Source organism: Lissotriton vulgaris, chromosome 2_2 (assembly GCF_964263255.1).
Source record: "Lissotriton vulgaris chromosome 2_2, aLisVul1.2, whole genome shotgun sequence".
Taxonomy (NCBI): Eukaryota; Metazoa; Chordata; class Amphibia; order Caudata; family Salamandridae; genus Lissotriton; species Lissotriton vulgaris.
In genome coordinates, this window is record NC_141688.1 from 331,364,353 (window position 1) to 331,379,373 (window position 15,021).

The following is a 15,021-nucleotide window of genomic DNA, read 5'->3' on the forward strand; positions in this document are numbered from 1 at the left end:
AGCTCATGCCAGAGCACCATCTCACATAAAACCACGCACTCTGCCTCCAGGATTGACGAGGCCTTCCATAGGAGTGGCTTACAGGCTATATATGTGTCCAGATATAGGTTTAGATATAGGTATACTATATCTAAGCAAGGGGTGATTACACCCACTTGCCCCAGCTGAGTGATCAGCCAGTTGTGTCAATTTAAGAACCAGCCAGGGGTGGCAAAAGCTATGCTTCAGCCCCGGGTAGGCCTTGGTGGCACCTATGCCCTGAGCACCTATAGTGCATGGTACAGGGGCTGACAAGGAGTCCATTTCCAATTGTGGTATGTACCTATAGCACATGTATTATAAATTTAGAGAGAGAACAGCAGGCTGGGGGTCTGATTAGCAGGCCCACAGCCTCAGTAAGTCGAAAACCAGTGAAGCAAAAAGCAAAAATTGGGGTGACCATAGGATAGCAGACCCTACTCTCCTACAGACCCCAAAGGTGGGCAGCGGTAAAAGTAGATGGCACCTCACTCTCTATTCGTGGTCGTGTGGGCGAGCACATCCTGTTCTTGGAGAATGCAGCTTAAGTTAGTTGAAGCAGTGAGAAGATGGAAAATGTGGAATAATAACAGATAAATGCACTCATCTGTGACTTAGACATAAAAGGTTGCCTGTCAGCAGAGTGTCAGACTTTGCTTCTGCTGTGATGTCACTGTCCCCTGCGTGTGCATGTGTATAATAGTGAATGACTAAAATGTGTGAGACACAAACCCTTTTTGGTGCGTATCTACGGTACTGATGTCTGTGGGTTGCTTTCTCTGTTTTTCAGGGTTTTCTGTCCTTCCTTGTTCCCTGCTCCATGGTGGACCATCTGTACCTTGTATCTGATGAGCAGCTCCTGACCGAGGACGAGAGCCTGATCTCTGAAGGTGAGGGGGTGATGGGTCGGTGTGAGCTGACAGTCTAGTGTCACAGCTGTTAAGTGTGCAAGATCATGTGTGAGTACAAGGGACTCTGCGTCACCCAGTGAAGTGTCCTAGCGAGTTATGCGCCCCTTGGATGTGGGTGACATGGGGGCAGTCTCCATATGTGGCTGTGATATGAGGGGGTGTCCTAGTGAGAGATGCACCCCTTGGTTGTGAGTAGATGGCTGTCAAAATCTGAAAAATTAAAAGCGTGGGGAAGGAGGGAAGGGTGCAATGTTGGTGGAGGTGGCAGGTTTTCCCTTGTGCCCAGCCCCACTAAGATTCTCAGACCTTGCTGTCAAACCCTCTTGTGAACAAGCCTCCTTTCAAACCCTCTCCCACTCTCCTCAAACAGGCCCTCCTCTCAAACCCTCTCCCACACTCGCTCCTCAAACCCTCTCCCACACTCGCTCCTCAAACCCTCTCCCACACTCGCTCCTCAACGCTCCTCAAACCCTCTCCCACACTCGCTCCTCAAACCCTCTCCCACACTCGCTCCTCAAACCCTCTCCCACACCCGCTCCTCAAACCCTCTCCCACACTCGCTCCTCAAACCCTCTCCCACACCCGCTCCTCAAACCCTCTCCCACACCCGCTCCTCAAACCCTCTCCCACACCCGCTCCTCAAACCCTCTCCCACACCCGCTCCTCAAACCCTCTCCCACACCCGCTCCTCAAACCCTCTCCCACACCCGCTCCTCAAACTCTCTCCCACACCCGCTCCTCAAACTCTCTCCCGCACCCGCTCCTCAAACCCTCTCCCGCACCCGCTCCTCAAACCCTCTCCCGCACCCGCTCCTCAAACCCTCTCCCGCCCTCGCTCCTCAAACCCTCTCCCGCACCCGCTCCTCAAAGCCTCTCCCGCACTCGCTCCTCCGCTCCTGAAAGCCTCTCCTGCACTCGCCCCTCAAAGGCTCTCCTGCACTCGCCCCTCAAAGGCTCTCCTGCACTCGCCCCTCAAAGGCTCTCCCGCACTCGCTCCTCCAAGGCTCTCCCGCACTCGCTCCTCCAAGGCTCTCCCGCACTCGCTCCTCAAAGGCTCTCCCGCACTCGCTCCTCAAAGGCTCTCCCGCACCCGCTCCTCAAACCCTCTCCCGTACCCGCTCCTCAAAGCCTCTCCCGCACTCGCTCCTCCGCTCCTGAAAGCCTCTCCTGCACTCGCCCCTCAAAGGCTCTCCTGCACTCGCCTCTGAAAGCCTCTCCTGCACTCGCCTCTGAAAGGCTCTCCTGCACTCGCTCCTCCAAGGCTCTCCCGCACTCGCTTCTGAAAGGCTCTCCTGCACTCGCTCCTCCAAGGCTCTCCCGCACTCGCTTCTCAAAGGCTCTCCCGCACTCGCTCCTCAAAGGCTCTCCCGCACTCGCTCCTCAAAGGCTCTCCCGCACTCGCTCCTCAAAGGCTCTCCCGCACTTGCTCCTCAAAGGCTCTCCCGCACTTGCTCCTCAAAGGCTCTCCCGCACTCGCTCCTCAAAGGCTCTCCCGCACTCGCTCCTCAAAGGCTCTCCCGCACGCGCTCCTCAAAGGCTCTCCCGCACTCGCTCCTCAAACCCTCTCCCGCACTCGCTCCTCAAACCCTCTCCCGCACTCGCTCCTCAAACCCTCTCCCGCACTCGCTCCTCAAACCCTCTCCCGCACTCGCTCCTCAAACCCTCTCCCGCACTCGCTCCTCAAACCCTCTCCCGCACTCGCTCCTCAAACCCTCTCCCGCACTCGCTCCTCAAACCCTCTCCCGCACTCGCTCCTCAAACCCTCTCCCACACTCGCTCCTCAAACCCTCTCCCGTACTCGCTGTGAGGTGGCCTGATATGCAGTGCTCACTATTCTAGTGATCACTATGTATCAGTCCAGCAACCCTTATTGATGATTGGTTGTAAGTCAACCTTATAGACCAGCTATCCTAGTAGCGTGGATACGAGCAGTCTAAGGCTAAAGACTCGAGAGGGCGTGTTAAGCCAGCTGTTATACCACATATACCCCTTGAACACCAAGTGAAAGGACACCACACAAGTGTTATGAAAATAAACAGTTATTTATTAAAGATCACAACAGCCCTGTACTCTTTATGAGGACAGGGTACTAAGCACAAACCAAAACTCTTACAAAAATACTTAAGTTAGCACAGTATATACAAATGCCCGAGGGGCACGGAAAACCATATACTTGAAAAGTGGAATGCGAAATTACTAGCAGGTAAGTACAGTACTGATAGGCTTTGGAATCGCTAGGACTTGACTAAAGAATCGTTAGATTACTTCTAGGAGACCCAGGGGACTCGGGTGCAGTGTGTGCACTCTCACGCGAGATGCGGGACAAAGTCTATGGTAGCTAGAATTTGCAAAGTTAGTGTTCTCGGGCGAACCCGACCTGGTAGGGAGAAAACGAAAGTAGATTCTGACCCTTGGATAGTGAGGCTATGCTGGGGCACCGAAATGCCGAAGTTACCTAGCCCAGGGGCTGCAGCTGCATAGGACTCAAAAGACGTCGGGAATCCTCGTTGACGGACCAGGAGCCTGGAAGAAAGAAGTTGCTGGCAGGCGACCAGTGAAGAAAGTTCGGTGGATCCAAGCCTGGATCGATGGAAGATGACACCTGAAAGCAGAGGGGACCAAGTTCGAGACTACTAGCCAGTAGTCAGTGGGCACCAGGAGGGCACCGGATGGTAGCCACCTCGACAAGGCGTGTGGGTGACGCTGGGCTCGGAGATCTCACGGACCAGGAGGCGTTGTCGGCGACCAGGAAGGAGGATCGAGCTGTCCCACGAAGATAGAAGCTGTCGGCGTCGCTGGACCCAGGATTGGGCAACAAAGCCTTGGCAAATTCAAGCCCACGCGGTGGACCTAAAATGGCGTCTGGTGTGGACCAGGAGGGTCCGGGGTGCCTCTCTTCAAGAAGGAAGCAAGGGCCAGCCTGGAGCAACCAGACCAGCAGCAGTGATGTCGTCGGGCGTCGTTCAGAAGGCCACAAGCCAGCCGGCTAGTAGCCAAACAACGCGGTGCACAGCAAACAGCAGAAGGGCCCCACGCAGATCGTGGAGATGCAGGGAGGCTGATCTTGGGTGCTGGAGCTGCGCAGGGTCGGGGCTTCTCGGACCCCAAAGCACTCACCCGTGGAGGACACGGTGGGCTTGCAGTAAAGATGTCGTGCAGTCTTGGCGATCGTCGGTCCCTCGAGGTCTCGTCGCACTCACGGTTCTCAGCTTTGCTGTAGAGGTGAGTAGAGGTCAGAGGTGCCAGGGAAGCCGGGTCTCGTCGAGCTGGGTCGTCGGATTCGTGATGAAGGACTTGCAGCAGACCGCAGTGTTCTTTAGGATGGTGCCCGCTTGATGCAGGGTGACTACTCCTTAGCCACAAGGGAGAATCTTGAGGAAGAAATCTTGAAGTCCTTTCGAAGAAAGTCGTGTCTTGATTCAAAAGATGATCTAATTTGAACAGGGGGCCCGCTCCCATCTTTATACTAAAAAAGGGGGCTGACCCGGTGACTAGGTCCTGCCTATGGGTGGGACTAGGAGGGGGGTGGTTACACCCCTCTGCCATGCCGGACTTCCCCAGGCCAGGGGCTGGTGTGCCCCTGGAACTGGTTCAGACCGGCCTATGCGTAGTGAGCACCGGGGTGCCACTCAGCAGTCACCTTCCTGTAAAGCCCTGCCTACCCAGGATACACAAAACCATGTCTGGGACGGTGCTAGCACCGCCCCTGACAGGAAACCCTTTGTCCAGGCTCCCCTCGCTGGAAGGACTCCCAGCTGCAGGGGGTCAGACTCGTGTCTGTGGTGGCAGCATCCATTTTGTGGAGCTGAGGCTTCAGTTAACTTTAACCGGGGTTCACAGTTACATACATGTCGTGTCCCTCTAGAAGGGTGGAATGCTAACCCCGTCGCCAGAATTGGCGAGGGGTTAGTATTCCAATTCGTATGACACCTTACTCGACATGTTTTGATAAAGCAATACCAAAGTTAGCATTTAACCGCGAGGATTATAATGCACTTAAGAGTATATGGTATGCGATATCATGGAACAGCTATTAGGACTTGGTTCCGCAAGCTGCAGACAGGCTGAGCTCATGCCAGAGCACCATCTCACACGATTCCAAGCACTCTGCCTTCAGGATTGTCAAGGCCTGCCATAGGAGTGACTGATAGGAATCTGTGTGCCCATTTTAGGGTTAGGTATAGGTATACTAAACCTACAGCAAAGCGTGATTACACGACTTTGCCCCAGCTGTCGTGCAGCCAGTTGTGTCAAATTTAAGAGGCCAGCCAGGGGTGGCATAATACATGCTGCAGCCCCTGGCAGCCCTGGGTACACCTATGCCCTGAGTTACAGGGTCTGATAAGGTGGCCCAGTACCAATTGGTAAATGCACCTAGGGTACATGTCGTAATTTAGAAAGAGAACAGCCAGGCTGTGGGTCTGATTGGCAGGCCCACAGCCAGAGAAAGTCGTAAACCAGTGAAACAAAAGCAAAAAATCTGGGTGATCATAGGATTGCAGACCCTACTCTCCTACATGACCCCCCCCCCCCCCAAACTTTGGGACAATAAGCTAACCTTGACCAGGTGAGTCTTCTTGTTCTAAGTGGAAATATCTGGAGAGCCCATCGGCATTGCCATGATCAGTACCAGGTCTATGTTCCAATGTAAAGTCCATCCCCTGTAGGGAAATGGACCACCTAAGCAGTTTGGGGTTTTCACCCTTCATCTGATTTAGCCACAAGAGGGGCTTATGGTCGGTCTGAATCTTGAAGTGAGTGCCAAACAAGTATGGCCTCAGCTTCTTCAGGGCCCAAACCACAGCAAAGGCCTCCCTCTCAATAGCTGACCAATTCTTCTCTCTGGGGGTCAGCCTTCTGCTTATAAAAGCAATGGGCTGGTCTTGACCATCAAAATTCAGTTGAGAAAGAACAGCTCCCACACCCAACTCAGAAGCATCTGTTTGGACAATGAATGGTTTGGAGTAGTCTGGACTCTTAAGGATAGGTGCTGTGCACATGGCCTGCTTTAGGTCATCGAATGCTTTTTGACAGCCTGCTGTCCACTGAACCTTTTTTGGCATTTTCTTACTTGTCAGTTCATTTAATGGTGTCACAATTGAACCATAGTTCCTGACAAACTTCCTATAGTAACCAGTCGGGCCCAAGAAAGCTCGAACCTGAGTCTGGGTGGTTGGAGGAGCCTAGTCCCTGATTGGCTGTATCTTGCTCTCCAGTGGCTGAACCTGGCCTCCACCTACAAGGTGGCCCAGGTATACAACCTGTGTCTGCCCTACCTGGCACTTGGTGGCCTTGATAGTGAGGCCTGCTGCTTGCAGAGCCTCTAACACTTTCCTCAGGTGGACCAGGTGATCCTCCCAGGTGGAGCTAAAGACAGCAATATCATCTACATATGCTGCACAGAAGTCATCCAGCCCAGTAAGGACTTGATTCACCAACCTTTGGAAGGTGGCAGGTGCATTTTTCAGACCAAAGGGCATTACCACAAATTGATAATGCCCACCAGGGGTTGAAAATGCTGTCTTGGGCTCGGCATCCTCAGCTAACCTGATTTGCCAATACCCAGCTGTTAAGTCAAATGTGCTTAAGTAGTTGGCAGAAGCCAATCTATCTATCAGCTCATCTGCCCTTGGTATTGGGTGGGCATCAGTCTTAGTGACTGCATTGAGACCCCTGTAGTCTACGCAAAACCTCATCTCTCTCTTACCACCCTGGGTGTGAGGTTTTGGCACTAGAACTACTGGACTAGCCCAAGGGCTATCTGAGGGTTCAATGACTCCCAACTCCAACATTTTCTGCACTTCAGTTTTTATACAGTCTCTAACATGATCAGGCTGCCTGTAGATTTTACTCTTAACTGGCAGGCTGTCACCAGTGTCAACCTCATGGGTACACCAATTGGTCTGACTGGGTGTCAGAGAAAACATATGTCTGAAAGACTGAAGAACCTGTTTACAGTCTTTCTGTTGATGCTCAGAGAGGCTGCCACAAAAGACAACACCATCTACTGACCCATCATCAGGATTTTGAGTGAGCAGGTCTGGGAGAGGGTCACTCTCTTCCTCCTGTCCCTCATCTATGGCCATGAGCAAGCTCATGTCCTTCCTGTCGACATATGCTTTGAGCCTGTTGACATGGAGCACCCTGTGGGGGCTCCTGGGAGTTCCAAGGTCCACCAGGTAGGTGACCTCTCCCTTTTGCTCAAGAATTGTGTGGGGCCCAGACCATTTGTCTTTGAGTGCTGCTGGGGCCACTGGCTCCAACACCCACACCTTCTGTCCAGGCTGATAAACAGTCAGGACAGCCTTTTGGTCATGCCAAGCTTTTTGAAGTTCTTGACTGGCCTTAAGGTTTTCTGATGCCTTCTCCATATACTCAGCCATCCTGGAGCGGAGACCAAGTACATAGTCCACTATGCTGGTTGCAGGCTTTTTGAGAGGTCTCTCCCATCCTTCCTTCACCAAACACAGGGGGCCTCTCACAGGATGCCCATACAAAAGTTCAAAAGGGCTGTAGCCAACCCCCTTTTGTGGGACCTCTCTGTAAGCAAACAGAAGGCAGGGAATCAGGACATCCCATCTACGCCTGAGCTTTTCAGGTAGTCCATGAATCATCCCTTTTAGGGTCCTGTTGAACCTTTCAACAAGCCCATTGCATTGTGGATGATAGGGTGTAGTGAATTTGTAATTGACACCACACTCCTTCCACATAGCAGTTAAGTAGCTTGACATGAAGTTTGCACCTCTGTCAGAGACAACCTCCTTAGGGAAGCCCACTCTGGAGAACACTCCAACTAGGGCCCTTGCCACCACAGGTGCTGTGTTGGTCCTAAGTGGAATAGCTTCAGGATACCTGGTGGCATGATCCACTACCACCAGTATAAACTTGTGCCCTGATGCTGTCTGGGGTTCCATTGGACCAACAATGTCAATCCCCACTCTTTCAAAGGGCACCCCCACCACAGGCATTGGTATAAGGGGGGCCTTTGTTGTGCCACCTGACTTACCACTGGCTTGGCAAGTGACACAGGAGCGACAAAACTCCTTGGTATCCTCATTCATGTGAGGCCAGTGAAAGTGTGAGACAAGCCTGTCCCAAGTCTTTGTCTGGCCTAAGTGACCTGCTAAGGGAATCTCATGGGCCAAGGTAAGTAGGAAACCTCTCTGAGACAAGGGTACAACCAGCCTCCTGGTCATGCCAGGCTTGGGGTCTCTTGACTCAGTGTACAGGAGTCCATCTTCCCAGTATACCTTGTGGGTACCTGTGGCGTTCCCAGCAGCCTCAGCAGCAGCCTGCTGTCTGAGGGGTTCAAGAGAAGGGCAGCCTAACTGGTCCTTCCCCAGGTCTTCTCTTGAGGGTCCCCCTGAACCCAAGAATTCAACTTGATCAAGTTCAAACTCTCTGGGCTCAGTTTCCCTCAATTCCTGTAGGTCAGCCTCCTCTGAGACTTGATCCTCAACCTGGGGCAAGGGGGAAGGCACAGCCTTAACCCTACTGCTCTTTTTCTTGGAAGGTGTCTGGTCCATTGTTCCAGGATCCAGCACCTGTTCAGTGGGGCATTTCCTGACCTGTGACCTGGTCACAGCAAACACATGTGCTGGCAAGCCTAACATTTCCATGTGAGTCCTCTGCTCCACTTCTGACCATTGTGATGACTCCAAATCATTGCCCAACAAACAATCCACTGGGAGGTCTGAACTAACTACAACCTTCTTTTGGCCAGTTACCCCTCCCCAGGAGAAAGCTACAATTGCCATACTGTGATTGGTAGTGACATTGCTTGCATTGGTCACCAGGAATTCTGTACCTGGCATGATCTGTCCAGGGTCCACAAAGTTAGGTGTCACCATTGTGACACTGGCACAAGTGTCCCTATAGGCCTGAGCCATTTTTCCATTAATGAAAGGTGTCTGTCTGTATTTGCCCAAAGTATTGGGACTTATGTCAGGGGACATGTCCATATCCCCTGTACTGACAAGGACAGCCTGAGTGAGTGTACCAACTAAGTTGTCACACCCCTCAGAACCCAGGGTTAACCCTACTAAACCCTTGGGAGGTGCACTACCACTGCTGGCTGTACTAGGGGGCACAGGTGCCTTAGGGGCTGCAGTGGCAGGAGTCTGCCCTCCTCCTTTCTTGGTGCACTCACTAAACCAGTGAGTTTTACTTTTACAGTATTGGCACCACCTTTTAGATTGGCCTTCTTTCTTCTTTTGGGGAGCCTGACCCCCACCCTCTTTGGGTTGTTGGGGACCTGTCGAAGACTTCTGGTCATTTTGTTCCCCCTTAGAATCTTTACCCTTCTGGTCTGCTTTCTTCTGACCACCTTGATTCTGGCCCTGGTTCTGTTTAACTCTTGTTCTAACCCATCTGTCTGCCTTCTTTCCCAATTCTTGGGGAGAGGTCAGATCTGAGTCAACAAGATGCTGATGCAACAACTGGTTCTGACAATTGTTTAAAATTTGTTCTCTCATCATCAAATTATACAATCCCTTATAATCAGTAACCTTACTGCCCAGCAACCAGCCCTCAAAAGCCTTAGTGGCACAATCGACAAAGTCAGACCAATCTTGAGACTGAGTTTTCTGGGTATCCCTGAACAGCACCCTGTACTGCTCAGTGGTTAGGCCAAACCCTTCAACCAGTGTATTCTTCAAGACTTGGTAATTGTTAGCATCCTCCACCCTTGTGGTGAGGAGCCTGTCTCTTCCTTTACCTTCAAAGGAGAGCCACAAGATAGCTGCCCACTGACTCTGGGGAACACCTTGCACAGTGCAGGCCCTCTCCAAAGCAGTAATCCATTTGTGGATGTCATCCCCTTGTTTAAAGGGGGGCACTATCTTCCCAAGGTGTTTTGTGTCAAAACTCCTTTCCCTATTGCTAGGTACAATGCTGCCACCAGTGGGGACTACCCCACTTAACTGTTGCTCTCTAGCAAAGGCAAGCCTCTCTTTGGCCAGGGCAAGTTCTTCCCTTTCAATCCTCAGATTGGCTGCCCTTTCCTTAGCTTCATACACTCTCCTCTGAGGGGATGTCATCCCTCTTTGAGAAGAGTTGTGAGAGCCATTGGTTTGAAGGGATCTGCCAGAGTCTCTTGACAGAGATCTGGCTCGTCCATTCCCAATGTTAAGCTGACCTGATAGTTGCCCCAGGGGTCCCCCAGTACCACTGTCATGTTTGCTTAAGTTGGACCTGCTTAGTCTAACGACTTCTACCTGTCCCTTATCTGCCTCATCCCCAGAGGGATCCTCATCCTCATCATCCTCTACATCTTCGTTCTCAGTTGAGAGGTGGATGAGGTCAGGGTCACCTCTGGTTCCCTCAAGGGGAGGCATACCTCCTTCTGGATTAGAAGAGCTAAGAAGGGTCTCAGCTTTTCTGGCATCATAAGTCTCCAAGAGACCAATCAGAAAGGAAGTTGTGGGGTTAGACCCCTGCTTGATCTTCCTGGAGTGACACACCTGTCTTAACTCCTTGAAGCTCAGCACAGTATATCTTGAAGGGATGACCTGTGGAGGGTCAGCTGACACAAGGGGAGACTCAGAGTTTCCTCCTTTGTCCGACATACTGTTTCTAGTGTGGTGTAAGTGATGCACCTACCTACACTATGTGTTTACCTACTGGTCCCTTGCTAAGAGTTGCAGCCAAGGTGTGCTAAGCCTTGAGGAGCTACAACAGCTGGTTCAGTAGAACTCAGAGTATTCTAAGCTTAGTTATATGTACTAACAGTACTTATGTGATCTTTCAACAAGATATTCTTAGGATACGTGTGGTAAAACAGCAAGCTCAAATCCCAACCGCTGCTCACCAATGTGAGAAGGTGGCCTGATATGCAGTGCTCACTATTCTAGTGAACACTATGTATCAGTCCAGCAACCCTTATTGATGATTGGTTGTAAGTCAACCTTATAGACCAGCTATCCTAGTAGCGTGGATACGAGCAGTCTAAGGCTAAAGACTCGAGAGGGCGTGTTAAGCCAGCTGTTATACCACATATACCCCTTGAACACCAAGTGAAAGGACACCACACAAGTGTTATGAAAATAAACAGTTATTTATTAAAGATCACAACAGCCCTGTACTCTTTATGAGGACAGGGTACTAAGCACAAACCAAAACTCTTACAAAAATACTTAAGTTAGCACAGTATATACAAATGCCCGAGGGGCACGGAAAACCATATACTTGAAAAGTGGAATGCGAAATTACTAGCAGGTAAGTACAGTACTAATAGGCTTTGGAATCGCTAGGACTTGACTAAAGAATCGTTAGATTACTTCTAGGAGACCCAGGGGACTCGGGTGCAGTGTGTGCACTCTCACGCGAGATGCGGGACAAAGTCTATGGTAGCTAGAATTTGCAAAGTTAGTGTTCTCGGGCGAACCCGACCTGGTAGGGAGAAAACAAAAGTAGATTCTGACCCTTGGATAGTGAGGCTATGCTGGGGCACCGAAATGCCGAAGTTACCTAGCCCAGGGGCTGCAGCTGCATAGGACTCAAAAGACGTCGGGAATCCTCGTTGACGGACCAGGAGCCTGGAAGAAAGAAGTTGCTGGCAGGCGACCAGTGAAGAAAGTTCGGTGGATCCAAGCCTGGATCGATGGAAGATGACACCTGAAAGCAGAGGGGACCAAGTTCGAGACTACTAGCCAGTAGTCAGTGGGCACCAGGAGGGCACCGGATGGTAGCCACCTCGACAAGGCGTGTGGGTGACGCTGGGCTCGGAGTCACCCATCAGAATTCAAGCAAGCCGGGCCGAAGACGGCTGAAATGCCAGAAACTGGTCCCCGGTAGCTTGTCTCCTTTCTGGTGAAGAATTGGCTTGGTAGTTTAGTCTGCCCTGTTCCCATGATGCACTGGGCCAGGGACAGACTGATTTGCATATAGTCGGTGATGGATCAAGCCCTGATCTTTGGACTGGGTAAGAGTGGTCTGCTTAATTCAGACACTCTGTTCATCACCACCCCCTTTTCTGAATCAGTACATATACTTGAGCTGGATTCCCTCTTCACTTGTACTATCTAGCAATTAAACTAGACAGCTCAAGGGCAAAGTGTGACAAGCTGGGTTTCTGTTGCAGTAATTTACCCCCTCCCCCTACACTGTTTGCCAGACTACTGATGCGCTTTGACTTGATGTTCCCTGGGTCCCTGCCAATCAGGTTCCCAGGGCCTGTGTTCTACCCCCAAAACTGTACCTTGAACACCCAATTGGCATCTCTGGCCACAGGTCAGCCCCTGGTAAATGGTACCATAGGTACCCAGGGCACTTTGACCAGAGAAGACCTCGAATGGCTGCAGCACTTATTGTGCCACCCATAGAGGCCCTGTACTCCGACACACACTGCCCTTGCAGGCTGAGTGTTTTGGGGCAGAACAAAGTGAAGAGGCGACATGGCACACATCCCTGTGTGCCATACCGTCAACCCACTACCCTGGCATACATCAGCCACCCCTCTAGCTGGGTGCACTGTACTAGAGGTGTGGGCACCGGTGCATGAGCCCTGTACCCCTACAGTACCCAGGGCCATTCCTGGACATTGTAAGTGCAGTGCTGCCATAAATAGTATATGGTGCTGGGAACTTGTGATTACAAACTCCACAGCACCATAATGGCTACACTGAAAACAGGGAAGTTTGGTATCAAACTTCTCAGCACATTAAACCCATACTGATGCCAGTGTGGGATTTAATGCAAAATGCCCCACAGAGGGCATCTTAGAGCCTGCTACCACAAGACCTGTTTCTGGACCCCTAATGTGGGAGCCTTTGCTCCCTGGGCCCAAAAACAAAGCCTTTCCTGGGCAGAGGTGTTCACACCTCTCCCAGGCCACGAAGAGCCATCTGTGGCAGGGGAGCTTTAAAGGTCTGGCAGCCTTTGTAATGCGACCCCACCCTCCCCCCCCCGCCCCCCCTTCTCAGCCTCTCCTGCTATCAGGAGCAGGTCCCTTTCTGTCTCACCTGCTTTTCGGCGGGAAGACAGGTGAGAAAAACTAGCCAGCCCAGGAGGTGTTCCCAGCTCTGCCAACTCCCCCTCAGGTGGGGGAGGCAAGGTGAAGCCCACTCTTCAGTGCCCCCCATCTTGCAGCTGGCAGGCACTCTCCAATCAGGATTAGGGATTGTAGTCACACCCCCACGTGGAATGAGCACACCAACGGTGTACTCACCCTAAGTTCAGTAACCCATTGGCTACTAACCTCGAGACCCCTAAAATTCTCCCTAAATACAGTATTTAAGGGCCAGCCCTGAACCAAGAACTCGGACAAGAAACCACAAGAAGAAAATAATCACGAACAGCTGTGCCGAAGCAAACCAGAGGAAGATGCCTACTGACTTGGCCCGAGCCCTACCGGCCTGTCTCCACCTCGAACCTGCTCCTGCGAAATCCCAGTGTTCCCTGCAGCCTGCAACCTCGAGAACCCCGGAGGACCTGCCTGCCTTCCATCCCAAAGACTTTGTTTCCCATGAGCACTACATTTTTTACTCTAAAACATCTGGCCCGGCTGGAAACTGCGAATCCGCCCCACTCTGCACCCACCGTCCATGGCCTGAGCTAGAGTGGGCAAACACCATGAGGAGGTTTCCCCGGCGATCCTGACCCGAGATCCAGCGATCCCTGACCTCCTCAAGCCTCCAGACGACTCCTGCAGTCTAAATCCGGAAGGTCCCCCCAACCATGACCAGGAGGTAGTAAGAAGATCTGACCCCAAAAGGCACCCCTGCATCCGACGCCCACGGCCTTGGGGGGCCCAACCAACGGTGGCTAGCCAACCCAACATCCCAAGTTACCTCTTGTAGTTGTGGTCCCACCCAGAAGACCTTCGTCCGCGAGCCTGCAGTGCCTTTGCAAACCAGAGAATCCCCACTGCAAGTAACAGAGCGCCCAACGTCGAAACAGCACCCTGCACCCGGCTGTCCTATTGCAGCTGAGCCATGTTCTGTTCTCCTCCTCTACACTAGCTACCTCCAGATGACCCTGTGATTGCCTGAAAGCGCATTCCTTCACCCCTGCTTATGCAAGCTGTAGGCTTCTGCTGCCCCAAATGATGTACATAAAGCATGTCCAGCCCCCCCCTCTTCCTCAGAAGCTAGCAAAAGGCATGTTCTCGTCTGTTGGAGTACAGCATGCACGTTCATTCACGTACCCATTACATTGTTCTCATTCAATTTGCTTTCCGTGTCGTCACCATCTTCATGACACACCAACACCTCGCCCCATACTTCCCATTGCTGTATTTTTAGGTCTCGCCCTGGCGAAAGAGCGCAAAGTGCGCTCTCGCCGCCAGACCTATAGTTGCCGGATCTGCTTCCCAGGAGACAGGAGATGGGCACACGCAGCCTCAGGAATCAGATCAGGTCACGCGCCCATTGCTCCTGGGAACAGCATGCCGGCATCGTATCAGGACGTACACACACACACTCTCTCACACACACACTCTCTCACACACACACACACTCACTCTCTCACACACACTCACTCTCACACACTCTCTCACACACACACTCTCTCACACACACACACTCTCTCACACACACACTCACTCACACACACTCACTCTCACACACACTCTCTCACCGGGCTCCTTTTTCTGCTGCTACAGGCTCCGCCGCATCACCTCACACGCTGCTTTTCCTGAAAAGTAAAGGTGCAGCCTACCATGCTCGTTGTTACGTCAGCCTGCTCCCGGGATGCGCTTCCTCCTGCCCCCTCCCGCTGATGGTGTTGGGGCTGGCGGTGCTGGCTAGCGCGGGCCCCCTGGTGGGCCCGCTCTTTCTCCTTCCCTGCCTTTGCTTCCCTTATCTCCCGCCAATCCTTGGTGCTCGGGCTCTGCTTCCCGGGGGTAGCCTCCACTGAGACCCCCGATCCAGCCACTATCCCCCCTCCCCTTGGGGAGTGGGGGGCCAAACCAAGGGGCATAGTGTTCCCACACCAGCTTAATTTGTGTTATATAAACCGCAGCGTGAGAGCACTCCATTTCCTTTTTTCATGGATTGGTGCAAATGGTACCGGATAAATGCAGATAAATATTCAACATGGGAGAAAGGCCTGCAACTGCAGTCCGCCAGGCCACCAACTACCTGAAAATAGGGCA

The 15,021-nt window shown here is 52.2% G+C and overlaps 1 protein-coding gene across 1 annotated transcript in view; it reads left to right on the forward strand.

Annotated features, from left to right (window-relative positions):
• The window catches only part of NUP160 (nucleoporin 160), a 498,934-nt gene that overhangs the window by 88,071 nt on the left and 395,842 nt on the right, over positions 1–15,021 (forward strand). Inside the window, exon 14 of the mRNA XM_086959753.1 lies at positions 809–908. Coding sequence (XP_086815879.1) covers positions 809–908 — 100 coding nt within the window. The remainder of the gene's footprint in view (positions 1–808; positions 909–15,021) is intronic.